This window comes from Halichoeres trimaculatus, unplaced genomic scaffold, assembly GCF_033239565.1.
Source record: "Halichoeres trimaculatus isolate MK-OKI-2021-1 unplaced genomic scaffold, fHalTri1.1 fHalTri1_scaffold_15, whole genome shotgun sequence".
Lineage (NCBI taxonomy): Eukaryota > Metazoa > Chordata > Actinopteri > Labriformes > Labridae > Halichoeres > Halichoeres trimaculatus.
This window is the reverse complement of record NW_027437193.1, coordinates 16306639-16330321: the sequence shown is the minus strand read 5'-3', so window position 1 is coordinate 16330321 and position 23683 is coordinate 16306639. Positions and strand designations below refer to the sequence as shown.

The 23683-nt window shown below is 39.6% G+C and overlaps 4 protein-coding genes across 7 annotated transcripts in view; 3 read left to right on the top strand and 1 right to left on the bottom strand.

Annotated features, from left to right (window-relative positions):
• Positions 1 to 1535, bottom strand: part of clcn2a (chloride channel, voltage-sensitive 2a) — a 69528-nt gene extending 67993 nt beyond the window's left edge. Inside the window, exon 1 of the mRNA XM_074688366.1 lies at positions 723 to 1535. The gene's annotated coding sequence lies outside the window, so the exon portion shown is untranslated. The remainder of the gene's footprint in view (positions 1 to 722) is intronic.
• On the top strand, positions 1119 to 6264 carry thpo (thrombopoietin). The gene is given in 9 exon segments (XM_074688592.1): positions 1119 to 1206; positions 1627 to 1722; positions 2398 to 2414; positions 2416 to 2471; positions 2473 to 2537; positions 2655 to 2779; positions 2936 to 3022; positions 3160 to 3324; positions 4164 to 6264. Coding segments are annotated over 9 exon segments (846 nt in total). The 3' UTR covers positions 4311 to 6264.
• A 237-nt stretch (positions 6265 to 6501) lies between these two features.
• On the top strand, positions 6502 to 13329 carry LOC141804101 (solute carrier family 12 member 9-like). The gene is made up of 14 exons (XM_074688370.1): positions 6502 to 6942; positions 7525 to 7659; positions 7796 to 7933; positions 8100 to 8197; positions 8332 to 8533; positions 8768 to 8875; positions 9055 to 9166; positions 9271 to 9428; positions 9979 to 10061; positions 10831 to 10955; positions 11078 to 11270; positions 11368 to 11542; positions 11916 to 12062; positions 12152 to 13329. The coding sequence occupies exons 1-14, from the start codon at positions 6738 to 6740 to the stop codon at positions 13093 to 13095; spliced, it is 2823 nt and encodes a 940-aa protein (XP_074544471.1). The 5' UTR covers positions 6502 to 6737; the 3' UTR covers positions 13096 to 13329.
• Positions 13330 to 22881: 9552 nt separating this feature from the next.
• per2 (period circadian clock 2) overlaps positions 22882 to 23683 on the top strand; it is a 31438-nt gene continuing 30636 nt past the window's right edge. For all 4 annotated transcript variants that reach the window (XM_074688293.1, XM_074688295.1, XM_074688294.1 and 1 more), the window contains exon 1: positions 22882 to 23135. The gene's annotated coding sequence lies outside the window, so the exon portion shown is untranslated. The remainder of the gene's footprint in view (positions 23136 to 23683) is intronic.

Below are 23683 nucleotides of genomic sequence, written 5' to 3'. Positions count from 1 at the left end.
GTCTACAACACAGGAGTCTTTAGAAATACACCAGCCACCACACCAAGGCCAGATTAGAACTAAAACACTTGAGAGTAAACATGTACCATTTCTTTCGTGAAAGTAAGGAAAAAATAAAGTGTATACCTGTGGATAATTTAAAGTCCATGTCTGGAAAGCATCAGGGAATCAACACAGGACTACATTATCAAATTTCTGACCGCACTTATCATAAATAACAATTAAATTAACTTCCGAAAAGCCAAAAAAAAACTCAGTTAAATCATAGTTCATGTAATTTGTTTGTCTTCAGTAGAGTAGAGATCAGAAGTGACTTCAGACAAATTCTTACCCTTTTTAATTCTGTTTCTTTCTGTCAGAAGTTACACTAAAATACTCTTTACTGGCACAATATTTGTACACGTGTGCCTACTAAAATATATCTACAGCTTAACAATGTCCTTGAGTCTCTGATGCACATCATTAAAACATGTCATTGGATTTTTGTGGCAAGCTTCTAAATGAATAGATATGACCCTCATTAATGAAAATGTGTGTTAAAACTGAGTGCAATAACCACGAAACGATGCCAGAAAAAATAGGAGTTACTGCACAACCCAATCAGACCTTCAATTACCATTTGCCCTTGAGCCAATTATGGTCAAAAGTTCAGGAGACATGCAGATATGACACTGTGGAGAGAGAATAGAGACAGAGATCCATCTTGGACGCAGCATACTTACGGTTTCCCCTGAGCCTGCTTTACTCCCTTTATCTTCTCTCCTCCTCGGGCTACGGATTCAAAACCGTCAGCTGTGTCCCTCCATAGCGGAACAACGACAGGAAAAGAGAGGCACGGAGCTACAGGTTGCAGCGCAAGGCTTAATCAAGATGTGACCTGGGAGAGGATGACTCCCGGTGATCAGACATCACTCCAACGGAGAGAAATCTCAATAGATCCAGGAGACCGGCCTGTTGCTGATGCTGCACCGAACCAAAGTTGTCAACACGGCGCGTAATTACCGGTTTTGCGCCTCCGGAGCAGCGCACTGTGGGACAGGCTGCAGCTGCTTTGCTTTAACAGCCAGGAGCGGCCGTCTGAGAACGCGCAGTATGGGACTGTGAAACTCTATAATAAGATGCTACAGTCTCCTCGTCGGCTCAAGTGGAGGTGGGAGGGAGACAGCGGGGTACCGGGTGTGATGTCCGTGATGCAATGCGGGTACCGTGAGTGCCATGGCCCGCAGTTTTCTCCTTGCGTGCTGGATTCCAGGCACTCCGGTCATTATCCGCGGAGCACCCATTCGTCTTAATTAGCGGCGCTATGGATTGTCTGCAGGGACACGAGGAGGCTTGGAGGGAGAAAAGACAAACATGTGTTAAGTGTTCATGCTCTCCCTCCCTCTCTCTCTCTTTGCGTCTCTATCTCTCTCTCGTGTGTGTGTGCGTGTGTGTGTGATAAAACACACACTCTTGGGGTCTAATATTAGACGTCATACGACTTGATGAAGGTGCGCAGAAAGAGCTTGGGTGCAAATAGAAGAGTGCAGGGGCTCGGTCAATGTCCGTGCCGATGTGATCAGGATGGCACGTGGGTCCAAATGAGGATGGATGGTGCATACCCTCATGTTTTCTTTTCTCTCTCAGATAACGTCTCGCGCTCTCTCGAGGCAATTCAATTGGAGCGTCACCGCGTCTTCCAGCTGCGCCCCGCAGACATTACAACCCGATGGGTGATTGCATGTACACTGAACACCGCTCGTTTACTTCTCGTCCTGGGTGATAAATACAAGGAGAGTGGCTATCAAACTACACTCGGATGGATAATCTCGTTTGCTGTGATTTAATCATGTCCATGTAAACGTTATATTTACGTGTAAAAGAGGCTGCTTAGAGCTGTGTCAAAAGTTACAAATTTAATATCTTGCAATAATGTTGGCATGTTTTACATAAAAGTGAAAAAAACCTGTATGGAATTGTTGGTGCTTGAAAAACACTTGTACAAGTTATGTGAGTGCATAATATCAGACACCACAAACAGGCAGTAGCTTACTCACACCCACACAGTGCGTGGTTTGTGTAGGTCCCTCTGACATCACTTTTGTGAATTATGAACTAAACCGCTGCTTCCATTGGCCAGAGCAAACTTAGAATACACCCTCCTACTAAAAAAGACAGAATTTGATCAGCTGTGTAAATTAAGTCTTTCGCAATAATAAAACATTAACCTTTCTCTGCACGCATGATGTATCCTGAACTTTCTAAGAGTCGACCCCACCAAAAGATTAGTACCGGTATATCAATGAAATGCCATTTTCAGTCCATTGCTTCTTGTTGTGCTGCGCAGCAGGAAAGTTGGAGCGCTTCCTGCTCTCAGGCTAGATAACACTCTCGCACTTCCCACTCCTGAATGAGAAGGTGGGAAATTAAATGGTTGAGAAGACAAAAAGGACACACAACTCTTCTACAGTGGACACAGGGCATTTTCCACCCAACATTTCTTAATGGAACAAATGTGGACTCATCGGGAGTGTCCAAGCTGGGCATGGCTTTAGGCAGTGAGTAGTGAATCTGAAAACTCAGACTTACGGTCAGATACTTATTGTAAGCTGAATATTGCAATTGTTGTTCTGTAAACTTAAGCTCAGCTTCAGTATGTATTTATATTTGTTCAGGACTCCTGCTGCTCTGTTTGGTAGCCTTTGAGGTCTGGGATGCTGAAACGAAACCCATAAAATTTGTGTGTGATCAAAGCACCAGGAGGGCTTTTAGCAGAGTGGCAGAGTTGGAAAGCGCTTTGGTGAGGATGTGAAGTTGTCTCATAGCCTTCTGAATGACAAACATTTCTCAATCACTCTTTTTCCTGCTGAATGTGTCAGTGTGCTGTTACCTGCAGTCTCCTTTCAATCTGCTTCTCTGTAATGCACCTGCTTTTCATGCGTCTCCTCCTTCGCAGAGTAACTGTAATGGCTCTTCCCCGCTCTCTGCACCGGTTTGGCTCCCCTGTGTTGAGCTCCATGTTGCATCTTGGGAAATCAAATCAGTATGTCACCACATGTATGAGTCATTCTCAAATTCACAGTAGATTTCTCCTTACTTCTTCTTCTCAAATACCTCTAAAAATCTATGATTACTGTTTTTTTTTTATACCTGCATGGTTGTGTTTGTATTGTATCACAGCAACAAGAGAAGAGAGGAGACATAGTTGCATCGCTGAAGCTTCTTGTTGAAGGCGTGGAGGTAGCGAGGGCTCTCAGCCAGATAGAATGTGCCACTTCACTTCTGCAGTCTCTGGAAAAAAGAATCAAGAACTACCTGCTCATCATGGGAAACCTTCAGCTGAGAGTAAGGGGACAATTGTTTAAAAAAATCATGCAAAAAAATTAACCTATAAGCACTGGTTTGAGTGGTTGCACCTATCCAGTGTCCAGGTATCCAGTGTACATTTTAAGTTAAAACTAATGAATGTTTTGCATGGTTTCTACATTCAATAGACACATATTTAATTGCAGTTTTTCTACATTTAAAAGTCCTGATTAAATCAATATGTATAAAATATTGTAAAAAGAATCTTCTCTATTTCACTTCTGGATGCCTTCTAACCTGTAAATCATCAAATTAAATCTAACTGGGCTCAGTCTGTCTTCATCGCCCACACTGAAAAACATCACGAAAAACCTTGCCAAGATCATTTTATCAGTGTGTTGGTGAACATTCACACAAATAGAGTGAAAACGTGTTGATGGGCCTCTCTCACTGGTTTGCATCTGATTAAGCGGCATTATCAGTTCTTTCTGGTGTGGAAATACCCTGGGTTTCCAAAAATCTTGAGAGTTTCTGGAATATTTGCACCCTGTGAGTGATGATGTTATGTCGTGTGACCTCAAGCCTTCCTTCCTCAGGACAAGAGGAAGATAGCAATGCATACTTTTCAAGTGAGACAGAGAGCAAAATGTATTTCCTGTGATCATCCTGAAAGTTAGTTTGTGAGTTTCTTATGTGAAGACTCAATCTTTTAAGCACTTCTGAAAGTAAAAGGTAGCATTTTTTATTTTTGATAGGTTTCAAAGTCATCTTTTTATCACTCAACGTGCAGTGTCTCCTTATCACTTTTCTGTTTTCTCTTTTTTTCTGCATTTATTTTCTCACTCACTAAATGTTGTTGTATTCTCTCTTTGAACCAGCAGGAGGCAACAATGAGTCTGACACTGTCCTGTGTTCCTCGAAGCACCCATAGTCTCAGCACAGTCCTGCAGCACTACAAACACCTGATCAATGGGAAACTGGAGCGTTTCATGGTTAGCCTAGACGACAGATGCACAACCCAGTGATACAAAAATTGCTTAATTCTCTGTTTTTCACAAATATGGAGATGCTCAACTCCAAGAACGGATAAACAAAAACAAAAGAGCAAAAACTGGTGACAGGTTACATGTTCAAAGTTTTCATTGTAGACTTTCAGTATCAAGTGTTTTATTACTTTTACATTTGTATTTTGGTCATACACTTTATACATTTACAACACAAACAGGTGTACATAAGTATGTAAATGCAGATCTTTGCCCAAATGTGTTCCCAGAAATTTGTCAATATGTTTAAAAATATGTTTCATCTATTGAGTTATTATCCAGCACTGCACATTGCTCCTTGCAAATTGGTTGTTTTGGGTTGCAAATTCTTTGGGATTTATTTTATTGCACTTTAAAAAATCATACTTTTGTTTACATTTGTTTTTTTTTTTTTAACTTTATTCTCTTGCTGTTATTTCACTGTTATTTCATCACTGTCTTTTCATAGCCTCTTTTGCACATTTCTCTGCAGCTTCTTTTCCTTTTATTCCCATGTGAACTGGCATTCACAGAAACATTAAAATGAGGCCCATTATTTCAATTCTATACAGCCTGCTGATTTTTTTTAACAAAATGTCTGCTCTGCTTTCTTAGACATCATGTTTTATACTCATTAGTGATGAACTGGAAACTTAACATTATTGCTTTATGTGGTACTACTCTCTCTCTCTCTCTATGCACTGTGTTGCTGAAAGAGTTATCACTACTCATTTACACGGCCATTTCACAACTTAGGAAACTTGTTTACTTGTCTTATGCTGAATTCTGGTACTGTTGACGCCTCTCTGATTTTATTGTGTTCTTTGATGCATCAGTATAAACCCTTTTAAAGCTAGAGAGTCAAATCAAATATGAGCTCAAGAAGTATCCAAGGAAGCAAAACTGGGAGAGTTTATTTTCAATTATCAATTTTAAACATTTTGTCTCATTATGAAATTTTAAGGTGACTTATTTACTCTTTTCTTAATTCAAAAGGAAGTTCTACCTGCAGAGTCAATGTAGTTCTCATAGCACCTTTAAACCTGATGGTGAATGATATTTTAGGGACTAGCTAACTGCAGACACAAACACCACTCTATTTCGCGGCAGTTTTTTCTGAACCCCAAATCACTTCCTACCAGTTATCTCAATATATTCAACATATGCATTTGTCTATTACTTAGTGCAAAGAAGCCTTTTTTTCAGTGATCCTGAAGTGCAAAACACTGTAGAAAAAAATAATAATAACACAGAACCAAAAAAAGGGAACGCAACACTGTTTCTTTTAAACCAGTTAGTGACTTGCACCAATTATTTTTGGTATTGTGAAAAGTTGATAACATATCTAGTATGGCATTGCATGAATGCCCTGAATCAAAATATCCTCTGGAAGTACAGACAAAGCTTGTACCACCCGCTGTACTAATGTTGCGTGGAAAAATCCACAATGGACACCTCATCTCCTTCCAGATAAATAGACAAACAGTTAGGTTCCTCCAATTAGAGTCAGAACAGGTACCTTCCTTTTTTTTCTTTGTTTTGTTTTGTGTTTTGTTTCACTGTTGTTCTCCTGTTTTGCACTTCAAGGCCACCGTACTTTCATCATACCACATAAACTCGAACACTTCGACCCTCTCAAATATTTAGTTTTATGTTTTAGTTTTTATAAATACTGTTGACATTTAAAATGGCTTGATTACATAAAAACTGTATGAACAATATGTGGATTTCTATTATATGGACATATAATGTATATAATGAGTTTTCGGAAGTGCTAACTTATATTGAGGATGTTTTGTTTGTTGTCGTGATTTTTATGTAAAAGGGGGTTACTATTACCCATGAATTCACATTGTTTCCATGAATAATGACAGCGGGTTCTAAGTTATAATTTAGTATTGCATCTGATTTGTATTGTTTGCACTCACATGCTTAATTTGTTAAGGTACTGTAGCAGTACAGTTTGGTTTTCATATTAGCCTACTTGTTGGATTTGGTTGTTGTTGTTTGTTATTTCTTTATTTCCTTTTGTTTTCTGTTTTTTAAGTCTGAGATAAATAAATGAATAAAAAATAAATAAATAAAAAACTTCCAGCAATGTTTTACCTGGAGAAGAACGCTGATACTGACTGACTGGACGCGTTTTTAAACCGGTCTATTTATCAAAAGAAACTTCAAAGAACCAATCACAGGAAGCGACGTCACAGTTTCATAATTACATTCATTACCTGCAGCAGGTGTGTGGATGCAGGGCTCTGTGTGGAAGACGTGCGTAGCTGAATGGCGGTCGTTCAAGCAGTTAGCTCGACGTTGCTTGGGCCGTTAGATGACGTGATGGCGGACAAACACTGAGCGCGTGCGGTTCAAACTGTCAAGCAGCTTCGCCATCGTGTACTACAAGGGGATCGTATTCACCGTCCGTAACCAACAATGTCTGAAAAGGCTCCTCTTCTACATTACCGACTCACCACTAGCGCCACGCCGGACAAGAAAGATGCCGCTAATCCCGGGGCGAAGACGAGCAAAAGTGGCAGACGGTCCAAAAACAAATCAACCCGGAAGCTCGGCGTGGTGTTTGGCGTGGTCATACCAACTCTGCTGTCCATGTTTAGTGTCGTGGTCTTCTTACGTATCGGTAATCAGTGGAGGAAGCACATATTACTTGTAAAACTCTCGTAAAAGACAGTTCTGACTAAAATACGTTCTCAAGCTACATCTGAATACCCCACCATTAAAAGATACTACAGATCAATGGCGGGAAATTTCTCCTCTGTTTATGGGATTGAAGCTATGTCAAGCAGCGGCGGAAAAGGCACCTCAATTAGCCTATATTCAGTTTCTCTGATGATTTTGATTTAATTTTTGATTATTTCTTTTCTTAAATAAATATGTATGCCCTCCAATCAGTAAGAATTGAAAAAGGTTGAGCATATCATTTTACAAATCCTTTAACAATTTTAATTCAACTAATTAATGAATTAATTAATAATGATTATAATAACAACAATAATAATGGTGGCAATTGTGGCAGCCACTTCAAAGTTGTATCTCCTGACCTTTGCTACTCTGACTACTTGAAACACCATCATCCAGCCTTTCTTTTCTGCTTCCTTCCATTTCATTATTATGATGCCAACAACAGAAAAAGGTTACAGAAAAAAATGTTTGCAATTACTTGGATTGTTCTACCTTTTGTGATTTCCTCCTCTTCCTGTAGGATTTGTTGTGGGTCAAGCTGGGCTCTACCAATCTATTGCCATGTTCCTTGTGGCCTATTTCATCATCACCATGACTGTGCTTTCTGTGTGTGCCATTTCCACCAATGGTGCTTTGGATGCTGGAGGTGCCTATTGTATCCTTGGCTGCTTGTATTGTAGCCTAAAGACTGACTTTGCAGGCTGTCTGTTATTATAGTTTTTAAAGTTTGATGAACACTTTTTTTCTATCAGAAACCAGAGAGTTTATATTTCCCCAACTTGGATATCCAGACATGATTAGCAGAGCCCTAGGTCCAGAGTTTGGGGGCAGCATTGGGATCATGTTTTTCTTTGCAAATGTGTGTGGCAGTGCCCTCTATATTTTGGGTCTGGTTGAGGCTGTCATGACCTCCTTTGGAATCCCAGAAGGTATGGTTTGTCAGTGTGAGCCATGGGTGAGTAGGGCTGCAATTTGGTTTCAATTAATGTAACTGATATTGCATGTCCTGCGATGTGTACAGATTGTTTTATCACAATTGCAGCAGTCAAACAAAATATTGCTTTATTACTTTAAATCTGCTTCACTGTCCATCAGAGGGCGCTGCTGGTCCCCATCAGGTGCTGCCTTCAGGATACTGGTGGTCTCTGCTTTATGGCACTAACCTGCTCTTCTTGTGTTTAATTGTCTGCTTAGTGAGTCCTTTTGTTATATTATAACTGCTTTGTAAAGAAATGTTTTGAAATTCTGTGTGCATGGCTGTGCTGGGTATATATATAAATATACTCTTGGTCAGTTATCCCCAATATTTGTTTTGCTTTAATTACAGGTGGGAGCCCAAATCTATGCCAAAGCTACTTTTATGATCCTCATCATAGTCACAACAGTCCTGGCTTCTATCTTCTCCAGTTTTTTCATTGTTGGGCCTGTTGTGGTGATTCTGCCTGATGCATCTGTTATAAACGGCACCAGTCGGATTGTAGCCAATTTTACTGGCTTCAAGCTCCGCACATTTGAGGATAACTTATTGCGTAAGTGTTAGACATGATGCAAGATGTGATGGTTTGGTATTCCAGACACTGTAACAATTCTCCACAAAGTAAGATTCTTGTTATTGCTCTAATTCTGCAAGTCCAGACTTTTGACTGTTTTAAGCAGAAGATACAGGTCACAATCTTTTAACCTGTACTACTGAAGGTCAGTGCTGTATTTATTAGCTATCCTTGATGTGTTAGAGTGATCCAGCCTTCTGTCCATCTCTGTAGCCAGTTACACAGTAGACTACACCACAGGTACCATGATGAATTTTGCCACAGTGTTTGCTGTCATGTTCAACGGCTGCACAGGAATCATGGCAGGCTCCAACATGTCAGGTAAGATGACACTGAAATAACTTTGGCATTTGAATTGTTAAGGGGCAAATACCTTTGAATTGATTCAAGCTTTTTGAAGTACACTGTGCCCATTACGGGATGGGCTGTCTGTCTGTATCCTATCGTCTATTTTATGTTATCTATCTATCCATGTATCACAGTTGTCGTGTATTCTCCAGGTGACCTGAAAAACCCCAGCTATTCCATTCCCAGAGGAACACTTGCAGCTGTTATTATAACTTTCATCACTTATAATCTTCTTAGTCTGCTGTCTGCATTGACCTGTGACCGGTAAGATATACAAAAACATAGAGAAAGTACTGGAAAAACATCAAAGATCCAGAATATTGTGGCTTAGATACTAAGCAGTTGCAATCCGTATCATCTTTCCTTAGTCACCTTCTCCAAAGGGACTACAGTTTCCTGGGAGACATCAATATATGGCCACCTATGGTGACTATTGGAATCTACTCCTCCACTATGTCAGCTGCTATGAGTAATCTTATCGGAGCATCAAGGATCCTGTATGCGTTGGCAAAAGACAATCTCTTTGGTGAGATACATGAACATGTGTCCTGCTCTTGTTTCCCTCTTGTCTCTTAAAGTTCCAATAATGTGATGAGGGGAGTACATGTCTATCTCTGTATGGAAGGACCTTTAATTTTATCAGTGCAGCCTTTGACCACTTCTGTAATGAGATAGAATTAAATCACTGATCTTATTTGTTAGGAGTAAAGATCAGGGCAAAGTAGTTGATCAAGACTACATGACAGCATTTCCAGTGCCAGCTGGTCGTCTTTAATGCTGAGTCAACATTTTAATAATCAGCCATCTGTTTCAATAGGCCTCCATATCAAATGTGAGAAATTGTCACTTGTTATTAATTTCATTAAGTCTCGTTTTCCTAGTGAAGGCCTGTTAATTTGGAAAGCATCGTTTGACAACAGATGGCCTGAAGTGTTGACTTTCTCAGAAGAAAAAAAATCCTCTCATTGTGTCTTTGGCTTAAGGACCAGTGCATAATGACTCAGTTGTTTATCTGACTTAGGGTATGAGCAATAACAGAGTGACTTTGCTTCAGTTGATGGTACAAATCTCTACAGGTGGTGTCCTGGCTCTGGCAAGAAAAACATCTCGCAGTGGAAACCCCTGGGCCTCTGTGCTTGTGTCCTGGCTGCTTGTACAGGTAGATAAAACCATGTTTTTACAAGGTGGTGTTTGGTTCTTCCTCTAAAATGTATAAATAATGTACTCTCAGCCCTTATTTAGTTTCATAGGCTTTGACTAGCCTGAATTGCTGCTCCTTAAACTTGGCCACTCTCCACATTTCAAAGTGAGTGGAGTTCGTTTTTAAAGTGTTGGACACAGAACAGTCTTAAGGTGAAGGTAAAAAGCAAAGCAAAGGCAGAGTTTCAATGGAGGCAGATGCATTAACAGCAGACCATCTTAAAGGAGAACTGGATTTGGATGTATGACCTTTCACCATTGTCTGAGAACTGGCTTAACAATTGAGGAATAAGAAGTTTTTGGAAGCTTGGAGGGAATGCCAGGGAAACTGGTCAGGGTTTGGTCCTTTGAGTTAATAAGTGAACTCTTCATTCCTCTTACCTGTTACCAAACCTCAGCATATTCACCTGAGGCAAGGTTATACTTCTTCAAGGTGTGTTATGTAAGGGGTTGACCAGTTGGAGAGTTATTATGTATGAACCACACAGCTAAGGTAATGAATGTGCAGAACCAGCCTATTTTTAATGAGATAGACTAAGTGATATACAGTCATATAATAATCAGTTTAAAACGTGCACCCCAGCTCTAAAAAAACAAATAGCAAAATATTAATATGACATATGTTACTTTCTTGAACAGATGTTTTTTCTGTTTTATAATACTTTTTTTTCTCCAAGGGTATTTAAAACACAATGTAAACAAAATCTCTTCCCCATCCCGTCCATTAGGTGGTGTTGTTTGCTGGTAAATTGAACACCATCGCTGGTATTGTGACTATTTTCTTCCTGTTGGTCTATGCTGCTGTGAACCTGGCCTGTCTGGCTCTGGAATGGGCTTCTGCACCAAACTTTAGGTACATGGTTGGACTTTTCACTGAGTTGTGGCAATATTTTTGATTTTTTTTGTACATGAATCACTGAAAGGGTCATTGTCATTCATAATCTGTCACCCTCCCCCCTCTTTTTTTAAATTTAGACCATCGTTCCGTTGTTTTACCTGGCACACCTGCACTCTGGGCATTCTTGGATGCCTGGTCATGATGTTTCTGATCAATGCCATTTATGCATTTGCCAGCATAGCCTTTATGCTGCTGCTGTTGATGCTGATCCACTACCTTGGTCCCATGAGCAACTGGGGCTACATTAGCCAGGCTCTCATCTTCCACCAGGTGCTAATTTGTCTTTCTAGTTTAGGCAACAAGATGGTAAAAATTCAAATGAGTTACTGCAACTGAGTTTCAACTAACTGTTTTCTGTTTTGCTTAGGTGCGCAAATTCCTGTTACGGTTGGATGTGCGTAAGGACCATGTTAAGTTTTGGAGGCCCCAGCTGCTGTTGATGGTTGCAAATCCTCGAAGCTGTATTAGTCTTATGACTTTTATGAATGACCTGAAGAAGAGTGGCCTCTATGTGCTGGGACATGTAAAATTGGGTGTCCTGGGTAAGCATTATGTAGGAGGAGGACCCATGTGAAGATACTGAAACAAAAAAGAGCTGGAGTTTAACTTCTAAGACCATAAATCAACAAATGCAGCTGTTGAACTGTAGATTATTGTGAATGACAGCCTGGGTTATCTTGTTTTTATCTGACTTTGAATTCAGTTTGAACAGTGAGGGTTAAGTGTAAAAACCAACCTGATTAGCCCTGCTATTCTGAAGCCTTTGGTGTAAAAAAAAGAAGCTGTTTACTTTGAGAAATTGCATCAAACACATATGCTGTCCTTGAAGAAATGAGAAGACTTTCTCACACACACACACACACACACACACACACACACATTTGATATGTTGTGTGTCTGTGCACATTTCTGCAGATGAGTTGCCCTCTGATCCTCTGCAGAGCCAGTATGACTCCTGGCTGTCTCTGGTGGACCATCTAAACATCAAAGCATTTGTTAATCTTACCTTGGCTGACTCAGTGCGACATGGAGTTCAAAACCTGCTTTTCATTACAGGCTTTGGTAAACAACTTTATGTTGTATGATTAAGATTAACTTCACTCATATAGCTCTTAACTAAACCCACAATGATAATATCTCTCTGCTTCAAGGTGGAATGAGGCCAAACACTCTTGTCTTGGGTTTCTACGATGACTTCACTCCACAAGACCACCTTCAAGGTAAAGTCCTGCAGTCCACAGGCCATGGATTGGATGCAATGAGGCCGTCCATAGACCCACGCGAGCAAAGAACACCCTTCTTTTCTAATGTGCGGAGCCCTGATGATCCTAAAGACATTCAGGAAGAGGAATATGTTTCAGTGATTGCTGATGCTGTAAAAATGGGAAAGAATGTGACATTAGCACGCTATTTCAACCAGTTCAACCGTGAAGAGGTCTTAGCATCAGGAAAAAAGCTTGGAGCCAAGCGAAGCAAATCAGCGGTGTTTGTTGACGTGTGGCCTCTGAATCTACTGAGACCTGACAGCCATGGTTACGTCGACACCTGCTCACTGTTCCTGTTGCAGCTGGCCTGCGTGCTACAGGAAACCCGTGCATGGAGCCAGGCAAGACTCCGCCTCTTCCTGTGCATGGAAGACGGCTGCAGACTGAAGGAGGCGGAAGAGACAAAGCTACAGGCCATGCTGAGGGAGCTCAGGATCTCAGCTCAGGTGCAGATGGTTGCGTGGGACCAGGTAGTGGCACTGCACTGGCAGAGACAAGGAAGTATAAATGGAAGGAATGTGATGGAGTCGGCACAAAATGAGGAGATGATGGAGAGACAAGTGGAGGAGGGGGATTCAGAGGAGTCTCCCATCCAGAAGTTTCCAAACAATGCCGCCCAGCTGACTGATGATTATATCCGTGCTGTCAACAGCCTGATTCGGAGACACGAGGCTCCTCAGCCTGCTGTGCGTTTCCTGTACCTGCCGCGTCCTCCAGCAGACACAAGTCGTTACCGTGCCTACCTGCACCACCTGGACCTGTTGAGTCAGGGCCTGGGCCCTACGTTGTTGATTCATGGCGTCACACCTGTAGTCACTACTGACCTCTAAAATGTTACCATGCAACACGTGCTTAATGCCACTGATTGGTAAATCTAAATTGCATGTTGTCAACCACAACGTCATTAGTGATACTGCATCAGACCAGATATAAAGTAAATTATTTTCCAATTATGGCTCATTTTCTTTCCCCTTATGTGAGTGCACAAGAAAAATTGGTTTAATGACCCTGAATTTACTCTAGCATTGGAGTGGCATACAAACTTTTTACATATTAAAAGAAAATAAAATGAATTATTTGTATGACTTCAGAATTCTGACCCTTTTTTCAGAGAAGTCTCTTTTAACCTTTCACTTATAAAGCGCCAAATCATAACGGACATCATCTCAAGACACTTTCCAAAAACACTAACAGGACTAGACCTATTAAAGTGAAGCTACATAAACTCGACATCAAGAAAAATTAAGAGGTCTCATCTTGACCCACCACTAGTACAGCACTGCAGCATTTAATCATGTTCCAGATTTATTGGTGTCCAGCAGTTCTGAAATCTGCTGATCAATTAGGGCTTTTAAAGCACTTGCAAGGATTTCTTGAGTCTTGCCTGCAGATGGCAGTATATACCCATTTTCACATGCTAAAGCCTGCTGCCATGCCTTCCCTGCGAAGATTAAGGCTTAGTGTGGCAGTAGTGGTGTTTATTTAGAATGAGGAATAAATATTTGCACGAGTTTACATCTAAATTTTGAACACGTAGTCGTAGCACAGTAGTATTTTTTATCCCTACTTGTAGCCTTACTGTTAGTAACCACTGGTTGGCCTGTTGCTGACTTCAGTTAGTGTGTGTCATACATGAAACAAAAGTTTTTTACATTGAAACTATTTTTTTAAGCAAAAGACTAAAGTATTCAAGCTAGATTCACAAATGCAGTGTAAATATATAAGTAAACAAGACTTACCAATTGTTGTCATGTCACAAAAAAGTCTGATCATGTTTTAACTCTTAGAAAAACTAAAGACAGGTGTTTAACTGTTGCAGAATATAGGATCATGTTCATTATGCACAGAGAATTATCTGATTGGCTCAGCATGTCACCTGGAACAGGAACTGTCTGGTAGGTAACACTGACATTGTGCCTACTTAACAAGAGCCACATCCATCTGTTGAACTGTCACATTTTATCAAAGAATCACGTGGGTTTGTAGAGTGGGGCATCACCACCTACCTACGCATCAGTCACACACACACAGGCAGGGGGGAAAGGGCTCTTGATGGAGACAAATTGGCCCCCAAGTCATCATTAGGAATGCTGCATTACAGTCAGACAGCAAACATGAACATCTGGGACTGATGGTTGTTGTCTTTTCCGTCATAACCACGGTAATAAAGAAAAACCTTTATTTGGAAATTTTGGTATGCAACACTTTTGGTTTCAGATGTTATTAAGGGTTGATATTCTTTTCCGCAGAAGCCAGCAGGTGGAGAAATGGAAGGACTGAATCACTACTTTGCGATTGGTTGACTGAGCAGGAGCTGGTGAGTTGCTGTGGATGAAAAACCATAAGGTGTAAAAACTTTATATCTTTAGTCCTTTTAGGACTCTGCTTTAGTCTCGGATTAAATAGCTAATGTTAGGTAGTAATTTAAAAATCTGTTGAGAGAAGTTGTTTGAAGTAAAAGCAGATTCATGACATTTTCTTGCAGTAGCTGATCAGAAAGTCAAACGTAGTGCAAAAAGGAATCGCTATAAAACTAAAGTAATTTATAGACAAAGGACAGTTTTACTAAACACACAGCCTCTTGTATAATTTAGTGCTACAGCACACTTTGAGGGACGACATTTTTGAAATTAGCCTTAGAGTTACCGATTTCAACTTCATTGTATTGTTAATTTTAAGGCTTATAATTGCATGGGCATGATTAGTATTGACCTGGACCACCCTGTTACGTCAATTATATTAAAAAAAAAAAAAGTCTTAGAAACAGCTTTGTTGATTAACTTTAGTGGAAATATTGAGGAAATAACTGTACTGATACTTTAGGTATCACAGCAGCATATTTAATCCCCTGTAATATATTTGAAAGGGCTGAGCCAGTATTTTTATTTATAAATCTGAAGGTAAAAGTCTTAAACATTGTTCTGTTTGCTAAAAGGAAGCTGTGTTGTACTCACCCTTGCCACCAAAACCCTGATCCTTTGCGTCTGCCTTCATTTTGGGATTCTTAACTGTTATCAACTGGGTAAGCTTAATGCTAGACCACATACTTCCCAGTCCAGACTCAACATTCTCTGATACTTTCTAATACATCAGCTGTCACCTTGGTTTGTTTGGCACGGTAGTAACCTCACTGATTAGATTTAACATTGGCATCCAGAAATGGAGGTGGTGAGAAACAGCTAGAATTTACCCTTTGGCAAATAGACAACACCATCTGGGTGATTCGTCACGTTTGTGGCTGAATTCCATGATATCTCACGCAGGAGTGCTGACACCCGCCTACACGTCAGTGACAAGCTGTGTGTGGGTGGGAGTGTGTTCACAAGCTCAGGCAGATTGGTCTCCTGGGACTATAATGGGATACCACATTCATAGTCAGACACCTGCTGAATTATGGAGGGTTTAAACAGTCCCACACCCCTTCTTCCAACTTCCTGGCCCAAAAAAATGTCTGTACTGATGAAATGATTCTGGACACACCATGGCAGCAGTTTTGAGGGCGATCTATGGCACTCCCAAACTAAAGGAACTGAGTCACTTCCGCCTGAGTGGCGGTGGGATGGAGAGTTTTTAATGTGTGATGAGCATAAAGACCTGTCAAGAAGACAAACTGTGGACCTTAAATAGGCTGATACTTGTTTTCAAAGGTAGAGAACACTGGTGACAGTATTTGATGGGAATGCGTTAGTGCCCATTTGACAGAGAGTGGGTGATGATGTGTTTATAAAATGCTTAAAAGAAACTCTATTGATTGCCATTTTCCATTTATTACCCTGTCGTCTTTCTTCATAACACTTGCGCTGAATTCTTGATTATGATTGGTCAAAATCTGATCACAGTGATGTTTTATTTTGAAAATCAATGTTTCCTTTCTTCCTTCCTTTCTTTTCTTTCTTTCTTGTTTTCTTTTCTTTCTTTCTTTCTTTCTTTCTTTCTTTCTTTCTTTCTTTCTTTCTTTCTTTCTTTCTTTCTTTCTTTCTTTCTATCTTTCTTTCTTTCTTTCCTTCCTCACTTCCTTCCTTCCTTCTTCCTTCCTTCTTTCTTTCTTTCCTTCTTTCTTTCTTTCTTTCTTTCTTTCTTTCTTTCTTTCTTTCTTTCTTTCTTTCTTCCTTCCTTCTTTCTTTCTTTCCTTCTTTCTTTTTCTTTCTTTCTTTCTTTCTTTCTTTTTCTTTTATTCTTTCTTTCTTTTTTTCTTTCTTTCTTTTTTTCTTTCTTTTTTCTTTTTTTCTTTCTTTCTTTTTTTCTTTCTTTCTTTCTTTCTTTTTTATTTTTTCTTCTTTCGTTCTTCCCATCTTTCCTTATTTCCTCCCTTCATTCCTTCCTTCTTTCTTTCTTTTTTCCCTTTTCTCTTTCTTTCTTTCTTTCTTTCTTTCTTTTCTTTCTTATTTTCTTTCTTTCTTTCTTTCTTCCTTCAATTTCTTGCTCCCTTCTTTCCTCCCTCGCTCCCTCTCTCCCTTCCTTCCTTCTTTGTTTCTTTCTTTCCTTTTTCTTTCTTTCATTCTTTCTCTTTTTCTTTCTTTCTTGCTTCATTCCTTCCTTCTTTCTTTCATATCTGCCTATCTTATGTCCTATCTCCCTTCCTTCCTTCTTTCTTTCTTTCTTTCTTTCTTTCTTTCTTTCTTTCTTTCTTTCTTTCTTTATTTCCTGCCAATATTTGTAAATGTCAGCGCACAGTTTTTTTTAAACACTCTCCCCTTTCTCCTAATTACCTCAAAAGAAATTAAAACATCATTTTGTTCACCCCACCTCCAGTTTCCACCTCAAAACAGTTATGTAGAAAAGCAACCAAGTCTTATAGTTGTGAACTCTCTTTATAAGAACTAACCAGGTTAAATAAAGTCTCTCCATGACATTCGAACCTGGAGTTGGTCGGTCATTAACGATCTACCCTTCTCTGTAGTATCATCTGTTGTGTAGTATCAGCAGTTGTCCTGAATTAACTAGAAGTAACTTTCAAAGTCAGTCATTGTCTCATATGTTGTGTCATTTATTGTTTTTAGTAAACTACTTTAGTAACTAGTGTTATAGTTAAATTTCTTAATATGTAAAATAAAATGTTTAAGAGCCGGCAGAAGACAATCCCCTACTTCTTCAAATATATGCTTCTTGCATCTTCTGGCAGCAGTATCTGAATCTCCACCTGTGACGCACTTCTTTCTGCTGTTACTGTGGAAATAGCTCCACTTGGTGTTAAAGTGGGAGGAAGACTGCAGGCTTTGTTATCCTGTGGGAATTAATTATTCTTTCTCCTACTTAACACAACCCATCTTTATAAGTTTTTTTGTTTTTTGGACTCCTCACCAAAGACATCATTGTCTCTCTATATTTGTCATTCATGTTATGTCTAGAATTTAGCACCTTGCATGTTTTTACATTTTTGGTTAAGGGATATCCTGTGTAATGGAAATCCCCCAAAATATACTGTCTGATTGTTTTATCTGAATCAAAAAGTTTAAAATGTTTTGATAATAAGCCTGTTGAATTAATGCCAAGTAAGTATTTTCCTTTAATTTATGATTTGTATTCAGCATATCTACAAAAAACTTTGGATTATGAAATATTTAATGCTGTCAATAATGGTCTTGTTTTTGGATATAGAATATAGGCATCAGTATTTATTTTAGTGTTTTTCATAATCATCTTTTAAAAAAAGAAACAATCAAAATAATAAGACTTTTCTTCTTCTTCATTTTTCCTTTCTTAGGGTTTTTTTCAACAAAATTTTCCCGGTTGATCCTTTAAAAAAAAACAAAAAAAAACTTTTACATACTGTTTAACTGTGTTTTCTTATTAAAGACATATCTTAAACTCTGGAGTTATTACCCTTTACATGTGAAAACATTGGAAAAAGCTCTTTGAAGCTTCTGGTTCTGAAAAAGACCTTACTGACCTGAATTATTATATGACATCACTTTCCAGACGACCATATGAGGGACTGTGTAGTTTTTCAGCAAGCCTGTTAAGATGTGAGCTACAGTGATAAAGATGATCCTGAACCAAGTGTGTCTCACTCCACCCACTCCTTCAGGGGATATCCATGTTATGTGATGGGTTCTGAAGAGACAAGGACTGCTGAGCTGATTTGCGTCACTCACACTTTTCACTTTCAGGCACCAAATAAGGAAACAGCTTATGTTCCGTCACTGCTTCTCATCAAGCTTTTGAGTCATCATTGTTTTTGGTTCATTATTAATCCAAGTTCTGTAACATATTGGGCTGTCTGCGTCAGGACTGGGGGTGGATAAGGCTTGTTTCCAGTGTCACTTGACACACTTAAATATATTGACTGTCTGAAAAATTTCAGACTTCAAAGCAAACAGTTTTGATCTACTTTTTTTCTTTCCTTTAGCTGAGTTTCAACAAAAGATTAAAGACAAAAAAGCTCCAGTTACAATTCCTGCTATTGCAAAAGTTTTCATTAATGAAATGTTAAGAAGTTGTTTGAAAATATTACTTATCGCGACTGTTTTTGAAGTAAAAAAAAAAAACATAGTCAAATGAAATTTAGATTTACATCTGAACATCCATCTGATCCAGTTTTCTCAGTAAATCTTCACATTCCTGTATTTATCACGTTGGCATATGTGTGATCAGAAGAGGATATGCAGGAAGATACATATGTGCATTCTTCTTGTCTTTGAGGCTTCACATGCTTGGCATGATCAAACACTTTTCTCACCTCTTCACTTTGCATTGGCTCAGCCCTACACGGAGCACCAGGCAACCAGCAGTCACGACCGGCTGGCTCTTTGTGCCATCTGGTGCTCTGCTCCATATGTGGAGACTTGTTTTTCTGTGCAAGTATCCTACTTCAGGCTCCTCATGATCAATCTTTGGGACCAGAGAATGATAAAAACAACTAACATTTTAACTTACTCTGTTTTTTAAATGAGTTTTTGTAAACACAGGCTAGTTTTGATGATAAAAATCCTTCAATGCACCCTTCTTGGACCTGAAGGTTTTTTACATTTTTACATTTGATGTTTTTTTTGTTTGTTTGTTTGTTTTTCCTGTGGCCCCTCTCCAAAATTTGTAACGTTATTCATCCCAACACAGTATCTAAACCAGTTTTCTTCTGGTCTTTTTATCAGTGTTGAAAGGATGTCCACCTCTTAGTCATGTCACTGTTGCACTTTTTTTTCCTCCACTTAATGATGATTGTCTTCACTGTGCTCCATGGTATATCTGATGCTTTGGAAAAGCTGTTGTAGTCCTCCACTGGCCAATACCTTTCAACAGTATCATCTGATGCTTTGGAAGCTTTCTGCAGACCATAGCTTTTGCTGTAAGCCATGACTTAGAAAATGTCAGGAAAAGCCTTAAAGAGCAGTCCAACACACTCTGAATGATGGTCGGCAACTACGTTATTTTATTTTTTTTTATTTTGGTATTTTTTACCCACAACTTTTTATTAAGTTGTACAGGTCACATTAAAGTTGGAAAAAGTTCAAAAATAATTTAACTTTGTCTCACTTTTTACATCACAGAAACCTCATATCATAAAGGGTGTGTAGACTTTTTATATCGACCATATGTCACATTTGTTTAAAAAAAAATCCCAGAAAATTTCTTTCCTGTTCAAAATATGTGCAAGTTAATATTTTCAGTGTTCAATGCCGATGAAAAAGAAAAAATATAATTCCTGGTAATTTTCCAACACCAGCCTGTTTTCCAGTTTTTGTCTGTTCTTCATGTTTTTATCAAATCATGTCTGTCCAGAGGAGCAGATGGTTTCACTTAGTGTGCCAGGAACCTTAAATGTCTGAATGGAGGTCAGCGATCCACTATGAGAAATGTCCCAATGTTTTTTCTCAATGCGTCCGACTGGTAAAGGTCAAGCTTGCTGATAACAAGATACAGGTCACACTTTTTACATCCTAAGTATTTGAGCATTTTAAGATCTCTTTATGAGTTTATGAATTTAAAATGCATTGTTCATAGGGCTGTGGGAAGCATTTTATATTGAAGATTATTTAAATCAGCTGGACAGCATTTTTCCTGAAATGTGTCTCCCTTTAAGTCTAAGGGGTTTCCCTGTGTTCAGCTGTGGGTTTTGAATAGATAAATTTATTCATCGTTGAAGGTTGCAGAGGTAGAGTTCTTTTCATTCCACTTTTATTCCAGTGGCAAAAAGCTCATTTAATGGTGCGCATCACTACAGATATGTGAACAAAAGAATGTGGATGTGAAAAGCCACTGATTCCTTTTTTTAACTTACCTTTGCAGGATGGATGAATGAACTGGCACTGAGCAGCATTCAGAGCAATAAGCGGGTTTTGTAAAGCAGCTTCTTTACTGCAGCCTCTGTTAGGAGCAGATAATAAGAACACTGCAGATAAAATTACAACCACACAACAAAGTAAACTGACTGATTCAAACACAGAAAGGCCACTGTACACCTACTATAACATTTTCCCCCAACCTTTTTTTTTTTTTTTTTTTGGCAAAACCAGTTCATAGATTCACCCCTGACAGGTGGGTGGACTAGCAGCTGAATGGGTCCAAATCCAGTCACTAGGGGCAGCAGTGTGACTGACTTGCTCCTCATTTCCCAATGATAGCGCTGCTGTAGGGGAGACTAGTCTCACCAAATCTTTACATATTAAACCTACATCTGTCTGCTAAATGCCCATACCATTTAAAGATGGCTACATATAACATATTAATCACAAGATTCTTTTGAATAGAGGAATTCAGACGTTGCAACTGACCCCAAACCTGGGGACAGTTGCAACACAGATCAGGGACGGTTGCAACATATAAAAAACAAACATTAATTTTTCACTAATTATCCTCAGTGTTTTGTCTAAATAGGACAAATACGAATGTTATGACCCAGAGTGGGCTCAAATTCAATTTTCCTTTCTGTACAAATTTAAGGTATATCTAATTTGTTTTGTTTTGTTTAAAACATGGGCCTACCTTGAGTCAATGTGCAGATGTTACAGAAGCTATAAAAACTCAATATTGCATTTTGGGACAAAAAGAATGGAATAACTTGCAATATTATGTTTTGATGCTGTGCTTGCAAGATTTTTTTTTCTTGTGGAACCTGAACAATGTGGTGTGGCATATTTCAAAGGCCTTGGCCACTGCCCTCAATTGTAATAATATCTGAGGCTTGTTCCAAAATACTGAGGGGAACCCCTCTGTTAGTGACTCTCTTCCTCACTCTTGGCATACTGAAAATAAACAGAATACAGTTTCTCTATTTAGATGATTCATTCACTCTATGACAAGTTTATATGACACATACAACATACAACAATAACTAAGTGCTAATTTTTGCTTAACAAGTTATTTGGGAAATTATTCTGTTTATCATTAGCATTAGTTTCTCCATATGATTGCAAGTTCTGTTCATCATGAGCAATAAGATATATTAATTTTGCCTATTTTGAACTAAAAATCTTAAAAAATATGGTTGTGTGGTCTCTTCTAATATGACTATCCTAATAGCATGGGGACAGTTGCAACAGTTGCAACTGTTGCAACTGTCCCCATGGTACCAGTCATGACAAAACGCCATGTGCTAGCTAGCCACATTGACATTGACACATGCTCACCATGTCATTTAACAGTCAACAAACAGTGATTCAAACTAGACAGGTTTGGATTCATTCATACATAAGGTCAGGACAGTATGACAAAAAAAAACAGCTCATGAAAAAAGCTACTTTCATACCTCCAAAACAACTCTACTTGATAGAAGCAGGACCAGATGCTCAATATGGCCTCTCTCTTCTTGGTGGGTAGAGGGTCCAACTGAGCATGTGCAGTGTGAGTGTCATCACTCTAGCATGTTTCTGATTGGAGAAATAAGGCTTGTTGCAACTGTCCCCAGTCTCCCCTATATAATGTTTGAATAAAAATGATGTGTATTCATGTATTTTACAATTTTAAAAAGAAAACTAGTTAAATTGGATAAATCCAAAAATGGTGTGTTGAACATTTGTCTTTGTCTATAGTACCATTTGTATATTGAGCGAACTGTTTATTCCTTAAACCACTCATTTGTAGTTATAGTCGGATAGTTCTGTAATTTATATTGTAGCATGTGGAGATCACTTTCGCCGCTTTAGTCAAAGTAAAAATTGTTTCATAACGTTTCTGTGTATTTCATAACGTATCAGAGTATTCCCCCTAAAAAAAGTTACCTTGACTTCATCCTTGAAACATCGCTCCATTTTTATGTAAGAAAGCCTTATAAGTTAGATAACAGCGCTGATCAGAGACACCTTGGCTTATTTCACCTTTTATACGAGTCCAGAAACTTTTTTTATGCTTACGCGAATGATTGCGCATCAAACAGTTCAACCACATTGGCCACACACACACTTGTATAACCGTTTAGATAACAGTCGGGCTTGCTGAGCCGCAGTGAGCCAACCATCGGCACTATTTCATTCACCGGCCGCTGCGACGTAGTGATTTGCTCTCGCCGCTCTCACGCCTGAGCTTGCCGTGGGATCCCACGTGAAAGCGGTGACACCCTTATGTAAAAGGAGTGGCAGCGCCTTTAGCCAATCACAGCGCGGAGCGGCACTGAAAGCGACTGCCCACTAAAAGGCGTGCAACTCCAACTGGTGGAGATTACGGATAGTCGGAGACGAGCAGCTCTGTGGACCAGTTGCGTTAAGCAGGGGGCGCGGCTTCTAGGGGAGCTTGGAATGAGGTCACTATCAGAGCTCGAGATGCAGGGCAGAGAGCCGGTGTGCCTGGAAACCCGAACTTAACAGAGCAGCCTGTGAGACCAGCCCAGGACATTCGGTACCCCTTTGCTCTAGTTTGGATTCAAATACAACGGGCTCAGAAAACGGCGCCTTATTTCACGGACAGCACGCTCAGGAGAGGATTTGCGCCTTGTGAGGTCGGTGCAGTTACGCTATTGAGTGCGCGTGATGTATCGATTGTGCTGTAAGCTCGTGGTGCTTTAAATGTAACACATTAATATATCAGGGCTGCTAATGCTGCTTGCTTTTGTCGTGAAATTACAGTGCAAGTGTGAATCGTCAAAGTTGCATAACTGTGTCAGTGTGAGGGTCAATCCCGGTCAGCAGGCCAGCAGACCTGCCCACATGACAGCGGGACAGGAGTCCACTGGTGTCAGGATAACCTTGTGTCGGTGTTGCTGTTAAAATGCCAACAGTGGCGTCCTTACGAACGAGTAAAACTAAAGTAACTAACTCGCTTGATTGTTACCTAAGCACGTCTCTGTGCTCAGTGTGCGCTCAGAGCAAAGAAAAGTCTCTGTGGAGTCTGTTGTGGTGCATGTTGACATGCTTGTGCTGTCACATGAAAACTTCGGCATCACGCCTTACATAAAGTCTGCTGCAGCAGCACATGGCAGAAGTTCATACGCAGCACTGGGGATCTGCGAGATGCGAGCCGCTCCTGGATGTTTGAGTCAGGCAGACT

Coding starts and splice junctions, on each gene's coding strand:
- LOC141804101 (XM_074688370.1), top strand. CDS start 6,738: ATGTCTGAAAAGGCTCCTCTTCTACATTACCGACTCACCACTAGCGCC. Junction 6,943..7,524: donor CGTGGTCTTCTTACGTATCG/GTAATCAGTGGA, acceptor CTCTTCCTGTAG/GATTTGTTGTGGGTCAAGCT. Junction 11,543..11,915: donor TGTAAAATTGGGTGTCCTGG/GTAAGCATTATG, acceptor ACATTTCTGCAG/ATGAGTTGCCCTCTGATCCT.